We start from the raw sequence: 22147 nt of genomic DNA, 5'->3' as shown, positions 1-22147 counted from the left end.
CCTTCCCCTTTAATACAAGAAACATTAAAAGAGAAAATAATGAAATAAAAAAATATCAAAGCAAAAATCAATGAAGTAGAAAAAAATTAATAGATAGAAATTAATGAAACCAGAAATTGTTTCTTTGAGAAGAACTATAAAACTATTAATCTACCAGACAGACTGATTTGGAAAAGAGAGAAAAAACAAAAATTATGAATATCAGAAATGAAAGAGTAGAGAAAATTCCAAGTCCTACAATTTTTTCTGGATAAATTTGACACAATCTATCAAAGTTCACATAAGGAGAAGTTTTGAAAACCTGAATATATATTTATATTTTAAATCTATTTTATTTTAAATTTAAATATTTTTAATCTGTACTTAAAAATCTTCCCATAAAGAAAACTAAAGAAAACTCAAGGCCTGTAAGCTTTCACTAATTCTTTCAGAAAACACAAGAAAAGGATCCCCTCCTAACTCATTTGGTGAGGCCCACATTACCTGTTATCAAAATTGGACATTATCAAAAATGAAAATCATACATCAAAATCTCTCACACACACACACACACACACACACACACACACACACACCTTAACAAAATTTTAGCAAATTGTATATAATGACCTACGAAATAATTAATCATGATGAACTCTTGTCTGCACTGTGAAGTTGTTTTAAAACAAAAAAGTCAATATACTTTGTCTTAAGAAGAAAATAAAGGAGAAAACCATATAATCACTTTAATAGATGCAGAAAAAGCATCTAAGTCTAATGTCCATTCATAATAGTAAAAACATCTCAATGAATCAGGCATATATGGGAACTTCCTCAATCTGATAAAGAGCATCTTAGAAAATGTTAAAGCTAATACCATTCTTAATAGGAAAAAATGAGTAATTTGTGATCTATTCAATCTACAGGATAATCTCAGCCATGAAAACGAACCATCAAATGCAACACTGATAAATCTCACAAAAAACACCAGACACAAAAGAATACATACTGTATGACTGAATTAATGTAAAGCTCAAAGACAGGCAGAAGTAAACTATAAAGTTTAGGAATTTAAACTTAGGTGATATAGTTACATAAAAGAAAGCAAAGAAGTAGTTGAAAAAAAAGAATGAAAAAAAATTTCATATTTTTGGAGCATTTTTTAGACTTTTGGTTAGGGATGCTTGACCTGTAGGTATCCTGGGGAGGGAAAGATATGATGACTGGGAGGGAGGGTGTAAGATGCTTCCAAATTCTTGTTATGTTGTATTCCTTGTCCAAAGACGTAGTTATAAGAGTGTTTAGCTTATTAAAATCACTGAACTGTATATTTGTTTTGTGTACTTTTTTGTATGTATACAAATGGAAGACAAAGCTAAAATGAAAGTGTTGGTATACGGTGTTTTAAATAAAAAGATAAAAAGAATAATTTAACAAGGATATCCACTTGTGAATCACAATGTATAAACTACTGGCAAGTGGCAGATTATAATATTGAAAACCATGGATTTAAATATTCCTAAATGTAGTTTAAAAATAGGTATAACTTTTAAAATCAAGATACACACAATTAAAACACTAGTGTTGTCAAGTTAAGGTGCCTCTAATGCATACAAATTAGGCCAAAGACAGTATAATAAAATTATGTGAAATATGCTCATTTATCAATTTCTAAATAAATCTGATTTATTTTTAACTGACATCTTAATTATCTACATTTACATCTGGAATATAACAACTTTTCTTTCTTTTAACAATCTGAGACAAACAAAATGTTATGATTATACATTAGCTATGTCTCCTCAGTTTCTACATCTGAAATGTCATGTCAATTACTTAATAAGATTTAATTTTACCTTGTTTAATCTGTCCTTGCACAATATTACTGGAAGTTGGAGGGGAACCCCTTGCCTTAGAAAGGTCTGGGGTGCTTGGTCTAGGTGGCCTTTAAAAAGAAGAAAAAAGTACATGTATATATTCTTTCACATTTTCAAATTTCTAGAACTACTTAAAACTTTAAATTTTCTAGATTCAAATCAATTACAAAGAAACAAAAACATTTTCAATTTACTGTTCCAAGAAGATGGCTTTTACGAATTTGGTATGTACTAACATTTTCCATTTCAAGTTTTAATATGATAAAATAATTACATGATTAAGCAAGTAGCAAGTAAAAATTTTATACCTACAATTTAAACTATTAGTTCAAGAAATACTTATGAACATTCCAATGAACTACCACTGACAGGTAAATATTCTTAATTCTCCTTCCTCAATATTAGCATGCTGAGATTTCAGACAACCCATTATCACTGGTCCAAATGAATTCATGGAACAATACATTGATTTTTTTTAAAAGTCTTCAGTCCTAACATATAAAAAAGGCAATGAGGCATTACAAAATCTTGGACCCTAGGGGCAGACCATCTTGTCTAAATTCCAGCTCTACCACTGAATGCCTATGTGACCTTCTAAAAGTTACTTCACTTGTCTGTTTTCTTAACTATAATAAAAGGATGATAAAACTATCTACCTTATAGACTTAAGAGCACCAGTGAGTTAGTTTTTCCAAAATACTTTCAACAAAACCTGTTACAGAGTAAGTGCTATATAATTATTTGTTTAAAAAAAATTCTTCATATGGGGTCAACTCAATAAAATATAATAAAAAGTCATCTTCATAACTTGGGGAAAATAGGAAATAGCATGCAAGCTAGGTGTTCTAGAAACATTAATACAGTACTCTAGTTTTCAAAAAATTGTTTTCTTTTTCCCTTTTGAAAAATTCTGACTATACTTAAAAAAATTCTGAAGCCAGTCACTGAAAACATATCATTCACTGAATATGTATTTGAGAAGCATTTTAAACTAATATACAGTTTTAAAATCATATTTACTCAAGAGCTAATCTATATGATCAACTCCCACATTCTAAATCCCCCTTTTAGTAGTTAGTAAGTTTGCTTATGTATATACAAAATTATATACTTTATGATGTCTTAAACTAGGCATTTTAGAGATTTGTGTTTTAAAATTTAAAGGGGACACACTGAGATGTCACTGTAATGGTGTGTTTAGAAACAAAAAAAGTAACAGTGACAAAAATAGAACAGATTTTTTTTTTTAAACTTAAGAATAAAATCAAGCTATCATGGTCACACCTGGTAGGACCCTTCTTCATATGGTCACCAATAAAAGTTGCATTGGTCATACTCATTAAAGTATTTGCCAAAGATATGATAGACAGGAGATGCTGGGTGGTGACGGCTCGAGACACTCCGTAAGTTCCCTTTCCTACTCCCTCAGTTGCAGGCAACTTCCTTCCTGTTTCTGCTTTCCCATGTGGTAGTTTACAAGTGGCCTGATTATATCCAGGCAGCATCAGGGACATATGACCTCCTCTTGATAAGAGGCCAAACGACACTGTACAGTGTGGCTTCAGCATTCCAAGGCGATCAAGACAAACTTCATCCAGAACTTCATTCAAACCCCAGGCATGAAGGCAGGACATGAACAGTTTTGCAGTGTCCATAGTTAAGTTATATTCCAATAGGGTCAACGGCTTAGATTTGCTGGCCCGGTACTCAGGGTCACTTTCTTCCCTTCTCTGCCTCATTATCTCTTCATCCTCTTCTTCGTCATCAAGGAGGTGTTCCTTTATGTTCTCTTTGATAGTCTCTTTCACTTGTTGGAAGAGAACCGCTGCTCGCTTTCCAGTTAGAAAAGAGCCCCCTTTGTCTGAACTGCCAGATGCTTTTTGCAAATTCTCTGGGGAAATAAGCGCAGTATTCGGCCTAGAGGCTTCTTCAGTCAGGAGTTGAATAATCAACGCTTCCACATCAAAGAAAAGCACATGTATGTCCGGGTCTGTGAGGTTTGTCTTTATTGCTTGAACCATCAGGGAGTTATGAGAATATTTAGGTAAATTCCCCTGCAACAGATATTTTTTTAAAATGGTTATAATTAAAAGTGTTTAATGTTACCATTCATTAATGAACAATAAACAGAATTAAAATGCTTCTTAAGCTCTACTTTCAGTGATCTATCTCATTAAAAACACAATAACTTTGTCAATCAGCAGCAACATGTAAAAGAAATGAGCTTATACAATCAGAACTTTATGCTGAAATAATCATAAAATTGTCAATCAATTAAAATCAAAGAAAAAGGGTCTTATTGATGCAAGGAGTCTCTTTGTTCATAGAAGAGATTAAAATTTGTTTCAATAACTTATAAGCAAATTGTCTTTATTAATGAACTACTGTTACACCTGAGTCCACTTATCCTGACTTCCCAGTCTTTGAAGTTGTGCACCATCAAAACCTTTCTTCTCCTAATTTGCCTTCAGTCCTTCCCTGTTTGCAGATTCCCTTCCCTCAAGAGAGAACATATTCAAGTCTTTTCTTTCTTTCTTTTTTCCAGATCCTAAAAACAGTGTCATCCTGACCATGCCCCTTTCATTTCTCTCTCCTTCTACTGTCCCTTTTAGCCAAAGTTACTCAAAGTAGTACAGTAATCCAGAGGCAACTCCTCAGTCCCAGTCCTTCCTAATCTTTGCAGTTTTTGATGATGCTGTTCTTCCTGAGAGACTGACAATGTAAATAAAGAGAAAGAATAAAAACCACCTTATAGCATCCCCAAATATCCACCCATGGCCCTCCAGAAAGCCAAGCTGTTTACTTCTGACCCCTCTCCTTGGCATCCACCTGCTGGCTCATTCTTCCTCCAGGACTAAAACTATATCACCTGTGAGAAGTTGCTCCCTAATTCCAGCCAGACTGGTCTCTGAATGTAATTCCAGTTCTCTATTTCCAAATGCTAGTATTGGGATGGCCCACAGTGTTGGCCTCTTATTTAACACGTGCTCACCTACACCCTCCCGCTAAGCCTTCTGTACCTCCTGAGTCAAGGGGAACCACTCCTCCTTCCAACTGCACCTTCACCACAGAAATTCAGACCCTGGTGTCTGCCCCTCAAGGCACTCGGCACTGGCACTCATCTTGCCTAACCCCAAGGCCACCCCCACAAAGCCACAGATCTCCTTCTGAGGCACAAATCTAATGATGTCACTCTTCTGCCAAAAAACGTTCCAGTATCATACGTTATTAAGAGAAATAGATAATAAGAAATTCTGAAAACTAAATCAAAATACAGATGAATGTCTAATCTTGAGATGAGAATGTTGTAGGCATGCTTAAATTTAAAACTCTATTGCAAAAGAAAAAAAAATGTTAAAAGGCAACAGGAATAAAATATGCCAGAAATAATACTGATGAAGAGTTATAATCTATATAAACATTTCTTAAAAGTAAATAAGAAGAATACTAATGCCCAAATAAAAGGAAAAAGGGAAAAAAACTGTAAAGGTCAAAGACAATTCACAGTAAAAGAAACAGTCAATAAAAACAAGGAAAACCTGCTCAAACTAGTTGTCAAGGAAATTACAGTTAAAATAACCACATCACTCATAAAATCTGTTAACAGGAAACATTAAAAATTGTATAGTGAAAATTAAGTCAACGCACTACAGGTATGCAGGTTTTTGGAGCATTAATTTGACAAAATACCTTGTGAACCCTTGAGATTGACATTGTTTGATATAATATATTTATTTCCAGGATCTTAATCTAAATATTAAGTCATAAATACAGATATGGATTTATAAACAAGGATGTTCAGTGAAGAAGCACACAATTTTGGCATCCATTTTTTAAAATTGGAACCCACCTAGGTAACATTAAGGAAATGGGTAAATAATTTGAGCATAGTCATATGATAGAATAAATGTTGCAATCATTACAAATCATGCTTTCTAGATATAGTTAACCACATGACAAAATGCCTGTGTTCCAATTTTAAGTAAAGTAAAATTACATAGGATGTGCATGCACAGTCAGAGTACAATTCCAATTTCACTTATTTAGTGTTTAAATATATGTGAGTATAGCAAGAGAGACTGGAAAGAAAACGGACACAAAAATGTTAATTGTAATATCTTATAGTGTAATTATAGAACATTCTGTTTATATTTCTAATTTTTAAATTATGAATGATACATATTTTTTCATAACTAAAAATTAATGCTCTGGAATAAAATGCACAACATTCAAGATCCAATGATTTGATAGACTACTTTTCCAGCTCTAATCAACAGGCTGCACACCAAAATGATGGTCCCTCATATGTAAATCCTTTTATTTATCTTTGCCCAATTACTCTTCTGGTATTCTACTCCAATCCCTCCTCTTACATCAAGATCCTAATACTCTCAGTTACCATATGTATGCCTGTCAAATCAACACATTATATGCCTTGAACGAATTTATTTTCAATTATACCTCAATAAAGTTGGGGGATGCATTCTCCTAAGGAAAGTCAGCCCGAAATGCATCCAGCTCCCTTAGCATTTCATATCTACTACGTGTTACATGCTTGCATGTCTTTGCTATGTGCATTACAGTTGTTTTGGGTATTACACCTTCCTGTACTCCATGAAAACACTTCAAAAACCAGGTCAAACCTCATTTTACCTAGTTTGCACAACTTCATCTGAGTACCAAGTAGAATGAACAAAGAATATTACAAAAATTGTATAAAATTATTAAAATTGCTAGTCAGCTCTTCCGGAATAAAATTACAACAAATCCCTTTAACTGGTCTTTCTTCTATCTCAATTTTTCTCCCATTTGACTATGTTTATTCCACCTTCAGAGGCATAACTAGTATTTTGTAACTCAAGGATAAAATCCAGAATTCTTTGCAAAGCACAAAATAACCATCGTAATTATATTGCTGCCTACCTCTTTAATTTTATCTCTAACCACAATCCCTACAACTTATACTGCCAAACCAAATCACTTGCCCATTCCAGAACCATATAATTTCAAACATTTGCACCTTTGTTGTGTGCTCATGCCAGGACCATGCTCTGTGCCCAGTCTCCCTGCTGTCACTCAAGTCATACATAATTTAACCCATTCTTTGAGAAGTATCCCAACCGGCTCCTTTTCCAAAAATTGCTTATAGAATTCTTCAAGCAGATCTTATCACTACCATCTTTGTACAAATTTTTCTGAATTGATGTTTAAAAAGAGTGGAATAATTTTTTTTTTTTTTTTTTTTTTTTTTGGTACTGTGATGATTGAACCTAGAGGTGTTTAACACTGGGCCATATCCCCAGCCCTTTCTATTTTCTATTTTGAGACAAGAGTCTCACTAAGTTGCTTATGATCTCATTAAGTGGCTGAGGCTGGCTTTGAACTTGTGATCCTTCTGCCTCGGCCTCCCAAGCTGCTGGAATTACAGGTATGTGCCACCATAGCAGGCTTAAATATATTTTTTCAATATATTTAGTTGTAGATGAGTGAAATGCCTTTATTTTATTTATTTATTTTTTCATGTGGTGCTAAGGATCCAACCCAGTGCCTCACACCTGCAAGGCAAGTACTCTACCACTGAACCACAACCCCAGCCCTAAATATTTTTATACTACAGTTAAACAACCTAAGAAATGTGATAAAAATTTATACTGCATAATAACAAATATGAAGTAAACAAATCACAACTTTCTAATCTTATTCCTGTATTTAATTCACTCATTCTACATTCACCTCGATGCCTATTATGCCCTATATTTGTACAAGGCACTGAGAATACAAAGAGGAGTAAAGAATGGCTTTTCTAGCCATGGAGCCTAAGTAACAGATTTAATCAAATAACAGAGAATGACACGTGATAACAATGTAGTATGAATAGTACTATAAATAGAGAGGGATCACAAGGCACAAGAAAGAGACACAATGGAAAAAGTACCAACTCCGTCTGGAGTGATCAGGAGCTCTTCATAGAAGGGGTATGAAAGAACACTCCTGGCAGAAAGTTAGCAGGATATGAAAAAGAACAAAGGTAGGAAACATCACAGGGTAGACATTGATGAAACCTACAGGTGACCAATATGAAGAATGCAAGGAATGGTTCCCTGGAGCATCAGGGTCACATTAAGGCTTTTGAACTTGATCTTGCACGCCCAGGAACCACTAAAGAACTTTTCTCAGAATCATCAGGAATGTTTGAAAAATACAGATTCCTGGGCCTGAAATCAGACCTGAATCTATATGTCTAAGAACTTGCCAGAATCTGTTTCATGAATACTCCAGATGATTTGATGCAATAAAGTTTTCCACCAGCAATGATTACCAAAAAGGAGCTAGACTGGCAACAGAAGCCATCTAGTTGAGAGAAGATGAAAGTGTACAGTAGAGATGAGAATGTAAACTGTGGGATGGAAGGAAGAACGCTTACCTTTTCTCACAGGACTGTGCTTCATATTGGTTTTTCCAAACATTGAACCTGTAAGCTATGCTTAATGCTTTGTACCTACCAACATTAATGTCAGTGAATAACACATAATTTATGTATAATAAGTGATCATATCTAATATATTATTGATATGTAAAATTATTGTTAATAATGATAGCTACTACAAACTAAGCTGTTGCAACAACAGTATATCCAGGCACCATGCTAGATATTAGGGTAGGTTGCCACTGCAAAAGATAAAATACCATCTTACAACACTATTAAGTAGATGACCTGGCATGAGATATGAAGAACTAGATAAAACAAGAACTCCATAGTGCTTTAACAGATACTAGCAGATCCAGTAAAGATCTGCAAATTTTTTTTAGCAAAGAGATAGAGATGATGTGGCAAAGAATGCAGCATCAAACATGTTTGGTAAAGAGATTAGTGAAGCAGGAAGAGCAGCTTAAAGTAAAACGAAGGGAAAAGTGAGGACACAAGGTAGATTTCACGTTCTCTCATGAGATGTCAGCCATACATGTGCCCCTTTCAGCACCCCCATATCTTCCCATGTTTCTGTCTCCTTCTGGAGATACTCCAGCAGACAGTCATGCTCTTGTACAACTGGATTATCTAACATCTGGTACCATGACATCTGCATGTGATTGTGTGAGAGTCCTCTTGTCACTCTCAGGGCTACTGATTGTGTCATTGTGGCAAACACTATACCTAACAGCAACTCACAGAAAGAGTAAGAAAAAGAAAAACACAACCCAAACAAAACAGTTGAAAGCAAAGGAAAACATGAGAAAAAAGTAGATGAGCTGTCTCCAACATCACCAAGTCCTGCATGGCCTGTATTACCTTACAATGGACTTCACTAACCTAAGTCTTATTACAACAAAATGCAGATACCCAGTAAAGTTAACCATTGACATGTTATATTCTAACATGCTATGTTAAGTTTACTTATAGGTAAATGAAAAAAAAAAATCTATCAAATGCCAAGGGTCTCAGCTTAATCATAGATAAATACCACTAGAACAAATTCCTTCAAATCATTGTATATTCTTAGTAATTTCAAATACAGTTTATCCAATCCAGGAAATATTTAACAGGAATGTTTGCTCAGTCACCTTTATTAAGAACCTCTGAAATGTGTGCTCTCAAATTCATCTTTAATTTATTGTGGAGAGAGATTAAATTCAATTCAACAAATATTTGTGGAGTACCTATTATCTCTCAGATGCTTAGGAGAAAATAAAGCCTCTTTCATTAAGGAAATAGTTTCAAAACTTAAAGTGCCAACAAGGAAAGTTAAATCATAAGATATAAGGTATACACAAATGAAATGCTCTCAAATTGCTAATAAAAGTCAATGATAAATGCAAAATACATACATATGTTAACACCTACTTAAAAAGCTCATAAGATATATTTGACATTTTTATCATAAATACCAAGTCTATTATAACTTCATATTTTCTTTATGAAGAAAATAGAGATTTGTCATTTCAGATCTTAAAAAAGAACTGTGACTTAAAATACAGAAGAAATGCAACATAGGAAAACAGTACTGTATGGCTTCATCACTGAAAATTGAACCTATGGCAATCACACTAAAGGTAGAAAGTAAAATTGTTTCTCAAATGAAAAACCCCAGGAAAACAGCAGTACTATGATGATGGGATTAATCTTTATTCAAGCATGGATATTTTTTAGTAGACTCACAAAGCAAACACAAGCCAGATGCTGTAGCCCCCAGCAATGAAAAAGCAATAATTTTGAATCTGCAGAGGAAAAAATGTTGATGTATCATTGTTATAACATTTATCACCATAATAAGTTTGAATATATTCAGGTTAAATCATGTCTGCTGAAACACCTGACAGCTTTCTCCCCAAAACCAATATTATAATGTTGTAAAAGTCTTAAAAACAACTAATATTTTAAGTGCATTTCACTTTATCCAATAACTAAAAGAAATTTACCCTGGCAATAATTTTACTCTTTCACCATTCACTTCAATGGTCCTGATTTCAAAGCTTACTTAGTTCTGACTCATATTTTAGTATCACAGTTTTTAAGAATATCCTTTTAAATAATCTTGTACAATAATTTACTATTTTTCCTGAATAAGCACTGAGTTCAATCTATAAAGATACCATATGGTTCAGATTTCCATATAAAAATAGAGTTGATTTATACCAGCAGGCATTATAGACATTAGTTGATTTTGATGCTAAAGTGTAAAGCAGAGTGTTGATATTCTTTTAAAATCAGAATCTGCTTTGAAACCAGAAATTAAGGATGCAAAGAACTGGCTAAAAAATGTCCAGAACACACACACACACACACACACACACACACCTCTACAAATGTCAATATGAGTCCTAAAATAGAATTAAAAGAAAATTTGTATTGGACAAATCATAAATATACTATTTTGCAAAATGAATTATTATATATTTATCATATTTACAATACATACTCTAAACATTTTTATTTCCTACATATGGCAGGAGAAATTTCTACATATGGCAGAAAAAATACTTAATGGTATTTTGGTAGGAAAAATAAAAGAACAATAATTTAAAGAACAATAATTTTCCCCTTGATTTTGTATACGGTATTTTCTTGTAGAAAAGACTTTAGAAGAATCTCTGAAATTCTGATGCACAGTGATAAACATAAAAGATACACTGAATAAAAACAAACTGATGTCTTAAAGTGCTTTTAAAATATTCTAATAAATTAGCTAAGGAAAAATCTCCCTAACTCCTAAAAAGTATTCACAATATGGTTTCAATAATATTTTAAGTTTTGGGAAAATGGAAGAAAGGTAGAGAGGAAGGAAGAGAAAGAGAGAAGAGAATGGAGAGGGAAACATAAAAACTAGGAATTATCTAGAAAATGTGTAAGACTGAAGTGGATATTTGGTGCCCTCTGCTGTTGTACTACTGTTACTTAACACCAGTGGTGAAGGTAACAAAGCGAAGGGAGTTCTTTTTCAGAGAATCCATTCACACTGAAATTAGATCATATACTATCCACTTATCTTGAATATTTGCTTTTGAATAGGATGCAATTTCATGATTACATATGAATGACAGTATAGTCATATGGTTCATGTTTTCACTTCCTTCCATATCACTTCATTAATATCAAATAAGGAGAAGCTAAAGAGATATTTAACATATTAAAGGATTTTAATGTTAAAATTTATTTATAAATTATTCAGTAAAATAAATTATAACTTATTATATATTAACATTTGGATCATGCCTTTTTCAAAGAAAATATCTTTCAATGATATTTCTACAGGCCATATCTTACTGCATAATAATGCATGAATAACATCCAGATGGTATTAATATATTGAGATTAGAAGATTAATATATTAAGAGTCTTCAAAACACTAGCATAGAAGAGAATGATTATCAATTCTTCCCAAAGAGCCAAGTTACTAAAGCAACAAGACTAGAAGCCCTTCTCTACTCCACAGACTTTCATATGTATCAGCTCACTTCCCCAGCATCAAATTCCTCTATCTTCCAATAAAAAAGCTACTTACCTCAGAGGGGTGTTGCATATAGCTAACAGATAACACAAGCAGTATTTTTTCACTGGTAGGAGGGAGATAATAAAACCTGGCTCATTTTATCTCGAATATGCTAAAAGTCCACATGAAAGTAGTTTAAAACCAACTAAACGAAAAGAAGAAAGAAATGGTAAAATTCCGAAGATCTATTATAACACACTTTCCTGGGTATGCCAAAACCCTTAATACATCTGTAAAGTAATTGGTAAATGGTAACAAGGTGCAATTCTGGGAAGCTCACTTGGAAAGTCTAAGACTAAAATGATAAAATGAAAAGAAGACAAAAATACAGCTCTAACCTGCCCTGGGTCACTGTTGAACAATCCCTAACTTCAGAAATATTGACACTCCAAGGATTCTAACCTCCTTTTAACCCTCTTCTCGTCTCACTGGCCCCTTGCCCACATCTCACTATTCTCAGTACCCCTGTTCACCATCTCCACCCACATCTGCACCTGGTGCCACCTTTGCCTAAGACATTTGCAGTGGTTAATTCGAGTTGTCAACTTGACTGGATTAAGAGATGCCAAAGATTAAGAGGCTTCTGGGTGTGTCAATGAGGGTGTGTCTAGGAATGGTTGGCATGTGGGACAGCAAACTTAAAGGGAGACCCTCCCTAACCATGGGCAGAACCATCCATCCAAAGGGATGGAGGCTTGGATGGAATGAAAGCTGGAAGAACAAGGAAGCAGATGCAGATGTAAGCTCGATTCATCTTGAACAGATGAATTGCTGCAATCACCTGAGGACATGGGACTTTCACTCCTTCACTCTTCCAAAGCGGACTCTGCCAGTGTCACCAGGGAGTTTCCAGAAGCTTCCATCACGGACTAAGGTAGAACCCTTGATCCCTCTTGTTCTGAGGCTTCAGTATCTTGGACTGAGCAGCAACTGGCTGCTCCAGCTCTCCAGCCTGCAGAGAGTCACTGTGGACTATCCAGCTTCTGGTCTCTTTAGTCAATCTAATAAATCCCCCTTTTACAATCATACTTCCTGATGATTCTGTTCCTCTAGAGAACCCTGACTAATACAACGTTCTTCTCCACTTTTCCTCCGGCTGTCAAGCCTTGTCTCTTCAGAAAGGCCTTCCCAACAACTCTTGAGGTTAGTTCATTTCCTCATGGTCCTCTCGCATGTATTTCACACCTTAAGTAGTCTAAGGTTCACCAGGATGAATTGCACACTTGTCTCCCACACAGAGCAGGAATTTCTCAGTGCCAGGGCCTGCTGGGTGTGGATGTGATTAATGCACTCTCCAGCTGGTTCTAGCTTGGGGCCTACCTTACAGCAAGCACTCAATCTGTGTGGAACAAATGCATGACTCAATCAAACAATCAGGAGTATTAAAGTAGTGTGTGTTGAACACCTATTTTGATAAATGTTTTCAAACATCTTATCCTGTTTTACTTCATTACAACACAAATATCCCAATTTTAAAGCTACAAAACAAATTAAAACTAAAAGGTATATCACTCACTCAGGGTAACACAGCAAGTCAATGGTAACAATATGGGAGAAGTCAGGTTCCCCCTATGTCTGCCTCACATTTCCCACATGTTTTATCAAGAAGCTCTCAGGCTGAGTTCTGCAGAGATTTGAGAAGGAAAAGGTGGGAAAAGAAAGGGTGATGCACTCCACATTAGTAAGTCCTCAAATGCTGGGTCATATAGAGAGTCAATGCATGCTTGTGCTGAGAACTGGAAATACCAGGAGGAATCCCACAGTCCTTTGAGAAGCTCTTAGTGTGATACAGAACAAGGGTTCTTGCCAGGGCGATTCTCTCTCACACCCTCCAGGGACATTTGGCAATGTCTGGCGGTATCTTGGTTAATCACAACTGGGAGGGGATACTAATAGTATCTAGTGGGTAGAGACTAGGGATGCTGCTAAAAATCCTATAGTGCACAGGACGGTCCCCACAAAAATGAATTACCCATCCCAAAATGTTAATAGTGTTGAGGTTGGAAAACCTGACATAGAGAAACAGACATGAAAACACACATCGACTCACTTACGTTTATTGGACAATAGAATAAACACTAGGACAGAAACATAAACCAAGTGCCAGAGGATCAGAGAGAAAGATCCATCAACTCTGCCTGACTTGGCTTTATTCGTAGGTACAATGGTCATAAAATCAGGTTCATGAGATAATCAGGCAGGTGAAGAAGGGGAACAGGGCGTTCTAGAAGCACCAAACAGCAAGTGCTACATTCACTAAAATTTGTGAGACCAGAGAACCAAGTTGTCTCACTGTAAAAAAACTAAAATCCTGATTTATGTAGACAAATCCCCTCCTTTTGTCTTTTCCTTTCTTTTTCCTTCCTCCTCCTTTCTACCCATCCTCCTGCCTGAGATAATATCACTATCACCAAGACTGCTGCCAGGTATGATTGTGACCAAAGTGTGAATATGATTAAGAATGATAGATATTTTTACACAAAATAAGAAGAGACAAATGAGTGGAGATATTAGTGGAAAGATCTTTGAATATTTTGCCTATTCCAACCTACTGAGGGCACCATATAGAATTTTAAACACAACCACTACTTACGAATTATACTACCTCTACTCAAACACTTCAATAAAGCACCTCCCTGGGATAACTGACTAATGTTTTTCCCTCCAAGCTTAATTTTAGGGTCTGCAATACCAATGGCTCAAAGTCTTCTCAGCCATTCATCATTCTAGAAAATTCCACCATTCATATAGTACAGTGATTTTCAACTTCAGGTTTGTAGCCCTTGGTGGTCAGGGGAGCTGCTTATAAAAGGAGTTTAAGTAGGAGGGCAAATGATGCACTGTTAGTCACAGAATCAGTCAGTAACAAAGTGAGTTGCTAAGGTTACATTTGCTAATTATGCTAGAGGTACTATTTTTGTATTTTGCTATTTATAATTGTAAATTAGCATATGACTAGTTTTCTGGAGACAGTATTCTAACTAGATGTCATGCTATTTGAAATGCACAGTAATGGTACAAAAAATTTTATTGCACATGAACATATGAATATCTCATAAATGCGGTGTTTTGATATCAGTGCATTCAAGTGTTGGCTTTCAAATGCTACTATTCTGTTTTTTTTTTTTTTTTAAGTCGGAGATGGACACAATGCCTTTATTTTATTTATTTATTTTATGTGGTGTTGAGGATCAAACCCAGTGCCTACACATGCCAGGCAAGTGCTCTACCACTGAGCCACAACCCCAGTCCCTCTTTTTTTTTTTTTTTTTCTATTTGTTCTTTCTAGATATACATGACAGTAGAGTGTATTTTGATATATTTTACATACATGGAGATAACTTCCCATTCTTGTGGTTGTACATGATGTGGAGTTACACTGTTCATGTATTCATATATGAACATAGGAAAGTTATGTCCAATTCATTCTACTGTCCTTCCTATTCCCATCCCCCTTCCCTTCATTCCCTTTTGTCTAATCCAATGAACTTCAATGCTGCTATTTTTGCTTTCAATTTATAAACTGCTATCACGCATTTTGGGGGTTTTTATTTGTATCGACAATATTTTTTATTTATTTATTTACTTATTTACTTATTTATTTGCTTATTTATTTATTTATGGGTACCAGGATTGAACTCAGGGGCACTCAACCACTAAGCCACATCTCCAGTCCTTTTTTGAATTTTATTTAGAGACAGGGTCTCACTGAGTTGCTTAGCACCTTGCCATTGCTAAGGCTGACTTTGAACTTGCAATCCTCCTGCCTCAGCCTCCCGAGCTGCTGGGATTACAGGTGTGCACCACCACACCTAGTCTGTATCAACAATATTTTAAACTATATTTTCCAAAACAGTAGGACAGGGCCCCTAGTGTTAAACCACATGCCCAATCCCTGCTCCCGAGTCAGTCTATCAAATGGCACTGCATTCTCATCCCAAGCTTTTCACCCAGTGGCAAGGAGAAAAGACCGGAAGAGTAGGCTGATAGGGCTTTGCACCACTCAAGACTGAGCCAAATTGACCCTTACAGTTTCCTGCTGTCTCAGTTTCTGATCTTTTGGTTTTAATTAATTTTTAAAATTTTGTTCTAATTAGTTACATAGAACAGTAGAATGAATTCATGGTTTTGACCTTCCTTCTCTGCTGGCCTTTCGTTCTCAGCACATGTCCTCACCTTCTTCAACACTGCATCTTGCTCTAGCTGCTCTTTCTCCTTCCTTCCCTTCTCATGCAAACTTTTCACAAACATTCTATACTTGTTATATCTATTTATATTTTTCCCATTCACTTTTAGCCCTCTACAATTAAGTTTCTGTTACCAATGTCCTGGAAAGAGAGTTCTGAAAGGGGGCACTAATGACCTCATTGACAAACACATTTCAACCCTCGGAAGACTCAATCAACATCTACTACGTTTGACACAAGTGATCTCTGCCTTTTCTGCAACTTTTGATTCCCTGTTGGCAGGTTTGACTCCCACTGTTCCCCTTTAAACTTGGTGCCCCTGAGAGTCTATCTCTGAATGCTCTTGCCCACTTCCGCAGTTTTAAGTACCATCTGTATGTTGGTATGGACATCCATATGTCCCATCATACAGCCCTCCCTCAAGTTTCACCTTTAAACTGCCTGACAGACATCGTGATGCAGGTAGTGCATAGGAACCTCGTATTCATAACTCTAAGCCACTCATCATTACCCCCCACAGAAACCTCTGACATTCTAAATCACCCAAAACCTGTGAATCCACCTTTCTTACCACCTATACCCCATCAATCATTAGGTCCCATGGAGTGCAACTCATAAATAACTCTTGAATTTAATCTCTCTTCTATGTTCCTTTCTATCAGCTTTACCTACTGATTTTCATATAAAATCCTTTTGAGGGAAGAGCTCTAAAACTAGTTTTTAAAATAGCCTGGAAGCCAAGAAGTGAAAGCTGAAGTTTCAGCACCCTTCCCTGGTACACGGACCCACCTCATTCCCCACACCTGCCTCCCTGCCAACCCTCCAGCAGCACTGGCTAAACATTTCCACTTCCCTTCCCTACCTCCCAGAACACACTGCAACCCATCTCTTTCTGCAACCTGACTACATTCTACTCATTCTTTAATGTTCTCTCCTCCCAGAAGCCAGTTCTGATCACCTCCAGCCAGGACGGCTTTCTGCAATACTTTCTGCATCTTGCAGCCACCCCACTTCCTAGAGTGCACTGTGTGTGCCTGTTCATATTTCCCGAGAATAAGTGCCATGTCTTACCCATTTGCCTCTCCAGGGCCTAACACAGTACCTAGGAGTCAATAAATGTTTACTGAACTAGACTGATTCAATTATTTTCTAACAGAGGCTATAAAAGTCAAGAAGTTTCAAAATCTTTTATATGGTTTAATACAGAGCAGATTTTCAAGTACATTAAAAGAGAAGACATTGCTTTTTCCTCAAAGTACTAAAATATGAACATTTAGTCACAAATCTTTGTATTGCAATCAAACTAGTTAATACCTTCAAGGTCCTAAATAAGAGTTAAATATAAAGTGTTACATATTAGGGCTAGAAAGACCCAGCTGCTCAGATAAGGTCATAGGGTTTAATCTACCTAGTATTCCCATTCTCTAAGCGATCTGCTATTTGATTTATAAGGTGAGATGGTGAGAGAAATTTCTCCTTTGCTGTGCATCACCTACATTCCACAACGATCTAAATTCTTTCACAGTACGGTGTGTTTCTATTAATAATGAATTTCCAAGGAAAAACAGAACTGATCTGAATTTAAAACCATCATACAAGACCACTTTTCCTTGGCTCAGAACACAGTGAATTATATTTAATATAAACTAAGAACAACTATTATGTCCCAGTCATGGGCCAACATAACACTGCAATTATGGGGTTTATTAAGTTTCAGGAAGGATAGTTCTCTTGGATATTTGATGATGTTTTTTAATCATCATAAAAATTCCAGTCATGTCTAATTCAAGGATCCTTTTAAAAAGAAAGAGAACCAAACACCCTGGAACTACCCAAAAATAAAAATAAAAATTAGTAAATACAAATAAAATATTTAGTTAGTTTTGAGAGTTTCGTTTTATTGCTTAGTAGAATAACTGGTATTGTGTTCATAGTAACCTAAAACTCATTACTTTCAAACTGAATAAAAAATTGGTAGACAGTTAACTTGAATAGGAAATTTTCAAAGTACTCATTCCAAATTCTAAGAAATATACACATAAGATGCACACTTACATGTAAAAGCACACACACTCCAGAAGCCTGCATATAGCACTTTCATTTGTGTGTGAGAGTCCTAAGAAAGTAGATTTGTATTTTAATGGAGAATTTGGAGCAGGTATCAGACTCGGTAGGTATAGGGAGGACCAAAATATGGAAAGATCAGTTGTAAGGTATCATCTGAGAAAAAGATTATGAATTAGGATGGTAGAGGCAAAGAGAAGACTGCTTTCAGAAGGAGATAAAAATGATAAAAAGTTCACTTTGGATTGATTTCCAAAGGGGAGGGATAAGAGAACTTCTATGATTATTAACATCTACAATGGAACAAATGGTGACATTTACTGGGACAGAAAAAATGTCAGCAAACTTTTTCTGTACAGTCACATGGCAAATATTTTAAGTTTGAGGGCCATAAAAGTTTTCTGTCACATACTCTTTTTTTTTTTTAAACTTAAAATGTAACCACTGTCTTAGCTCAAGGGCCCCACTTCACCTGTAAGCCACTATCTGCAGACTCTAGGTGGTGCAGGATAATGAGAAATGTAAGGTTCCAGAAGAGAACACTGAGTTCAATCCTAATGAAACTGAGATAGGGATTTAGGATAAAAAGAGAGAAATAATGCATCTTAAAGGAAACACCCACAAGCGACTGAGATGTAGAGAGCACAGTTGGGAATCTCGAGCAGCACACTCTTGGCCCATGCCCTTGCAAAATGAAGGAAACATGCAAGCACAGGGAAAACTGGCACAAAATTATGCAGAACCACCTTGGATTCACCTCCAGTCCAGGCCCCAATTCAGTCCTTCTATAAATATTGGATCCCCCAGTCCAAGTCAGGGCTGCTTCTTACTCTTGAAACAGCCCACATTCTTCCTTGAATGTGTCTCTACCTTCCTAAATAAATCTATCTATGCCTTTGTCTGGTTCATGCTGAAATTCTTTTTTCTATCCCATATGCCAAGAACTGCGCTGGTCCTGAGGTGAGTTCCTCTTTCCTCTGGAACTCCTCAGATCCTTCTCCAGAGACTTCTCACCTCCTGTGACAAAGTTAAGTTAATTCATGAGCTCAGTTTAGTGAAAGAGACAAACCCACAGATACAAGAAACTCCGGAAACTTCAAGCAAGACAAAACCAAAAAAAAAAAAAAAAAAAGTCACCTGCATATTTCATATTTAAATTGCTAAACACCAAATGTTAATTTTGAAGTATTTCAAGTGAAGTTGAGACTAAGCAAGCAGTAGGACCATGCTGGGAACAAAGAAAATAACAGAATTTTGAAGTTTTGCAGGGCTAGAGACAAAACTGAATATTGAAGGGACCAAGATCCCAGCAAAAAGGGAGGAGCCATTCATCTGTCATGTGCCAAACACGGAAGCTGTGTGAGGAGATTAAAACTCCGCAGAAAGCCTCCAAAAATCAAAATAAAGTTTTTAACAAAGTTGTCATGCTAAGAAGACAAGTAATAGACTCAAAACTCTACAAGCAAAAAAGTCCTGTTAAATACTCTGGACTCTCAGTTGGAAGCCCTGAAGGCTACACCAGAGAATGGAAGCAAAAGCATAGGTTGGTAAAGATTTAAAATACTGTAACTCAACCTTGACTCAGGTTAGCCCCCAACTAAATTAAGTTGATTAGCTTTTCTTCTGTTTGACCAGAATAAAAGGGTTAATCCTCTCTAGAAGAAGATACCATTTGAATGCACTATATCTTTAAAAACTTTACAATGTTTTGTTTTAATAAAAATGTACTGGGCAGGGCACAGAGGCACACGCCTATAATCTCAGCTGCTTGGGAGGCTGAGGCAGGAGGATAGAGAGTTCAAAGCCAGCCTCAGCAACTGAGTGAGGCCCTAAGCAACTCAGCAACTCAACTCTCTAAAGAAAATTAAAAAAATGGCTGGGGATATGGATCGGTGGTTAAGTGGCCCTGAGTTCAAAATGTACTGGAAATTCTAAGAGATTAGAGCATATGACTGAAAATACAAGCAATAGAAAGAGACCCGGATGTCACAGACATTAGAATTGGCAGACAAGGACTTTACAACTAGCAAGATATACACAGTATCAAAACACCACCAGTACTGTAGTACCCAGTGTGCTGCCCATAGGACCCAGCTGGATTTCTACTCCACCCTAATCTTGTTCATCTTTGAGGAAAGGATCCTGAAGTCTAGAAGTGCCTCTTCAGGGAGGCTAGCCAAAACCAGCTGGATCTAGAGATGGCTGCCAGAGTGACTGACAATCTGTAACTTCATTATAATCTAACTTCCACACTAGCGGCATAGCCATGACAGGAAGCACCTAAGGAAGGGAGAGGAACCACAACACTCACACTGGTTTCATCTGGAATACGGAGGGCTGACCTATGGCTCCAGAAATGGTGAGAGAAGAGCCTGACTGGAGTTTCCACCTGGAGTAAGGGGCCGACCTAGGGCTCCAGGAGAGGAACCCCACTGGGAACAGACTGCAGTTCTCTGGGAGGGTTAATTTACATGCATGTCCTTGCTTTGCGTCTCTCCCCCTTGCACACTCTTCCAACTGGAACACTCGCCTCCTCTCATCCTTTGCAATGGTCTTCTAAAAACCTCCTTAAAATATTTTTTACCTCTGGATAGCTTTGACCACCTGAATCCCCATCACACCCAATCCCTAATAAAAGAAAGTGGGAAAGAAGGAAATGCCTGAGTGGGCATCTGGGGTAAAAGCCCGTGGTAGATAAGGGAGATTTTTAAATATGTCATTCATATTCTTAATTTGTTCTTCTTAATTTGCCAGCAGACACCCGACCTTATGGGCTCTCACACTCTTTGGGATATCTGCTCTGACTCTGATCAGAAGGTGTGCTCTGGTTTAACATAATTTTAATGAATTTTTTCTATTACTTTGATTATTAGTCTGTGTTTGTGATAACTGGCTTGACAGGGGCTAAGGGATTTGATAGCTATAGCAAGAGTCCTATTAGAAATTCCACCAATTCTTTCTCCAGCCACCAGATAAGCTTTTTACAAAATAAGTCCTAAAAACAAGAGTGGACACAATTTGATTCAAACTCACCAAGGTAAACTGCCCCCAAAGTTACTAGAAATAATTAGCAAGGAAAAAATAAAATAAAATTTTAAATATTTTTTAGTCTGAAAGCAGGCTAGATAAAAGAAAAAGTAGGGGGCTGGGGATGTGGCTCAGGGGTAGAGCACTTGCCTAGCATGTGTAGGGACCTATGTTCAATCCTCGGCACCACCAAAAAAATAAACAAGAAAAAAAGAAAAGAGATATATAAAAACAAGTGAGTTAAACAGAACTCAAAGTGGTAGAATAGAACGCTTGCCAAACATGTATGAGGCCCGGGTTCAATACCCAGCACCACAAAAAACAAAACAAAACAAAACCCTCAAATACCAAGATGGTAGATTTAAACCCAAATATATCAATTTTAAGAGAAATATAGAAAGGATAACAGAGATTGGCAGTAGCCACTGCAGAGAGAGGTAAAAAGAAACAATTTAGAAAAAAAAAAAAAAATCAGTAGCTTAGTAAGGGAGATGATGTGCATATAATATTTTGTTGACAGCTAAGCCTAAAAGCACAGTAGAGTTAATTTATATTAAATATATCCTTAAATGCAAAGTTTCTCATTCATAAGTTAAACTTTAAAAAGATAGTCTCCTCCCTGCTGCCCCCCAAAAGAATTTAATGCTATCTACATGGTCTGGACATTTCAAGGAATACACAAGTATAGGTCAATAATAACAGAAAGAACAAAAATCCCTGATCGCTTCACAGGTTAAGAATGCAAGCACTCAGAAAGGAATCAAAGTTGTGAGTATAATTATAAAGATAAACTAAACGTTTCTCTTTGGGGATGTCATATCTGTTGTTATATCAGAGATTAACAGAATTTTAAACATCTCTATATCAAATAATCACCAAAGTTAACATCAAATATCCTGCATGTTAGAAGATCATGATTATTTTATTACTGGACTATTCTAGTATCTGTCAATGTTTCTCACAGAATGAAAGGTGACAAATGGTTTCGTAATTTGACTGAAAAAATGTATTTCTTCTCTTACAGTCA

The 22147-nt window shown here is 36.1% G+C and overlaps 1 protein-coding gene across 1 annotated transcript in view; it reads right to left on the bottom strand.

The window, feature by feature from the left end:
- The window catches only part of Wdr7 (WD repeat domain 7), a 322806-nt gene that overhangs the window by 223102 nt on the left and 77557 nt on the right, over positions 1-22147 (bottom strand). Inside the window, 2 exon segments of the mRNA XM_047526338.1 lie at positions 1836-1924; positions 3141-3910. Of these exon segments, the coding sequence (XP_047382294.1) occupies positions 1836-1924; positions 3141-3910 (859 nt within the window).

The sequence above is a fragment of the Sciurus carolinensis genome, chromosome 15, assembly GCF_902686445.1.
Source record: "Sciurus carolinensis chromosome 15, mSciCar1.2, whole genome shotgun sequence".
NCBI lineage: Eukaryota > Metazoa > Chordata > Mammalia > Rodentia > Sciuridae > Sciurus > Sciurus carolinensis.
This window is presented reverse-complemented; position numbering and strand designations above follow the sequence as displayed.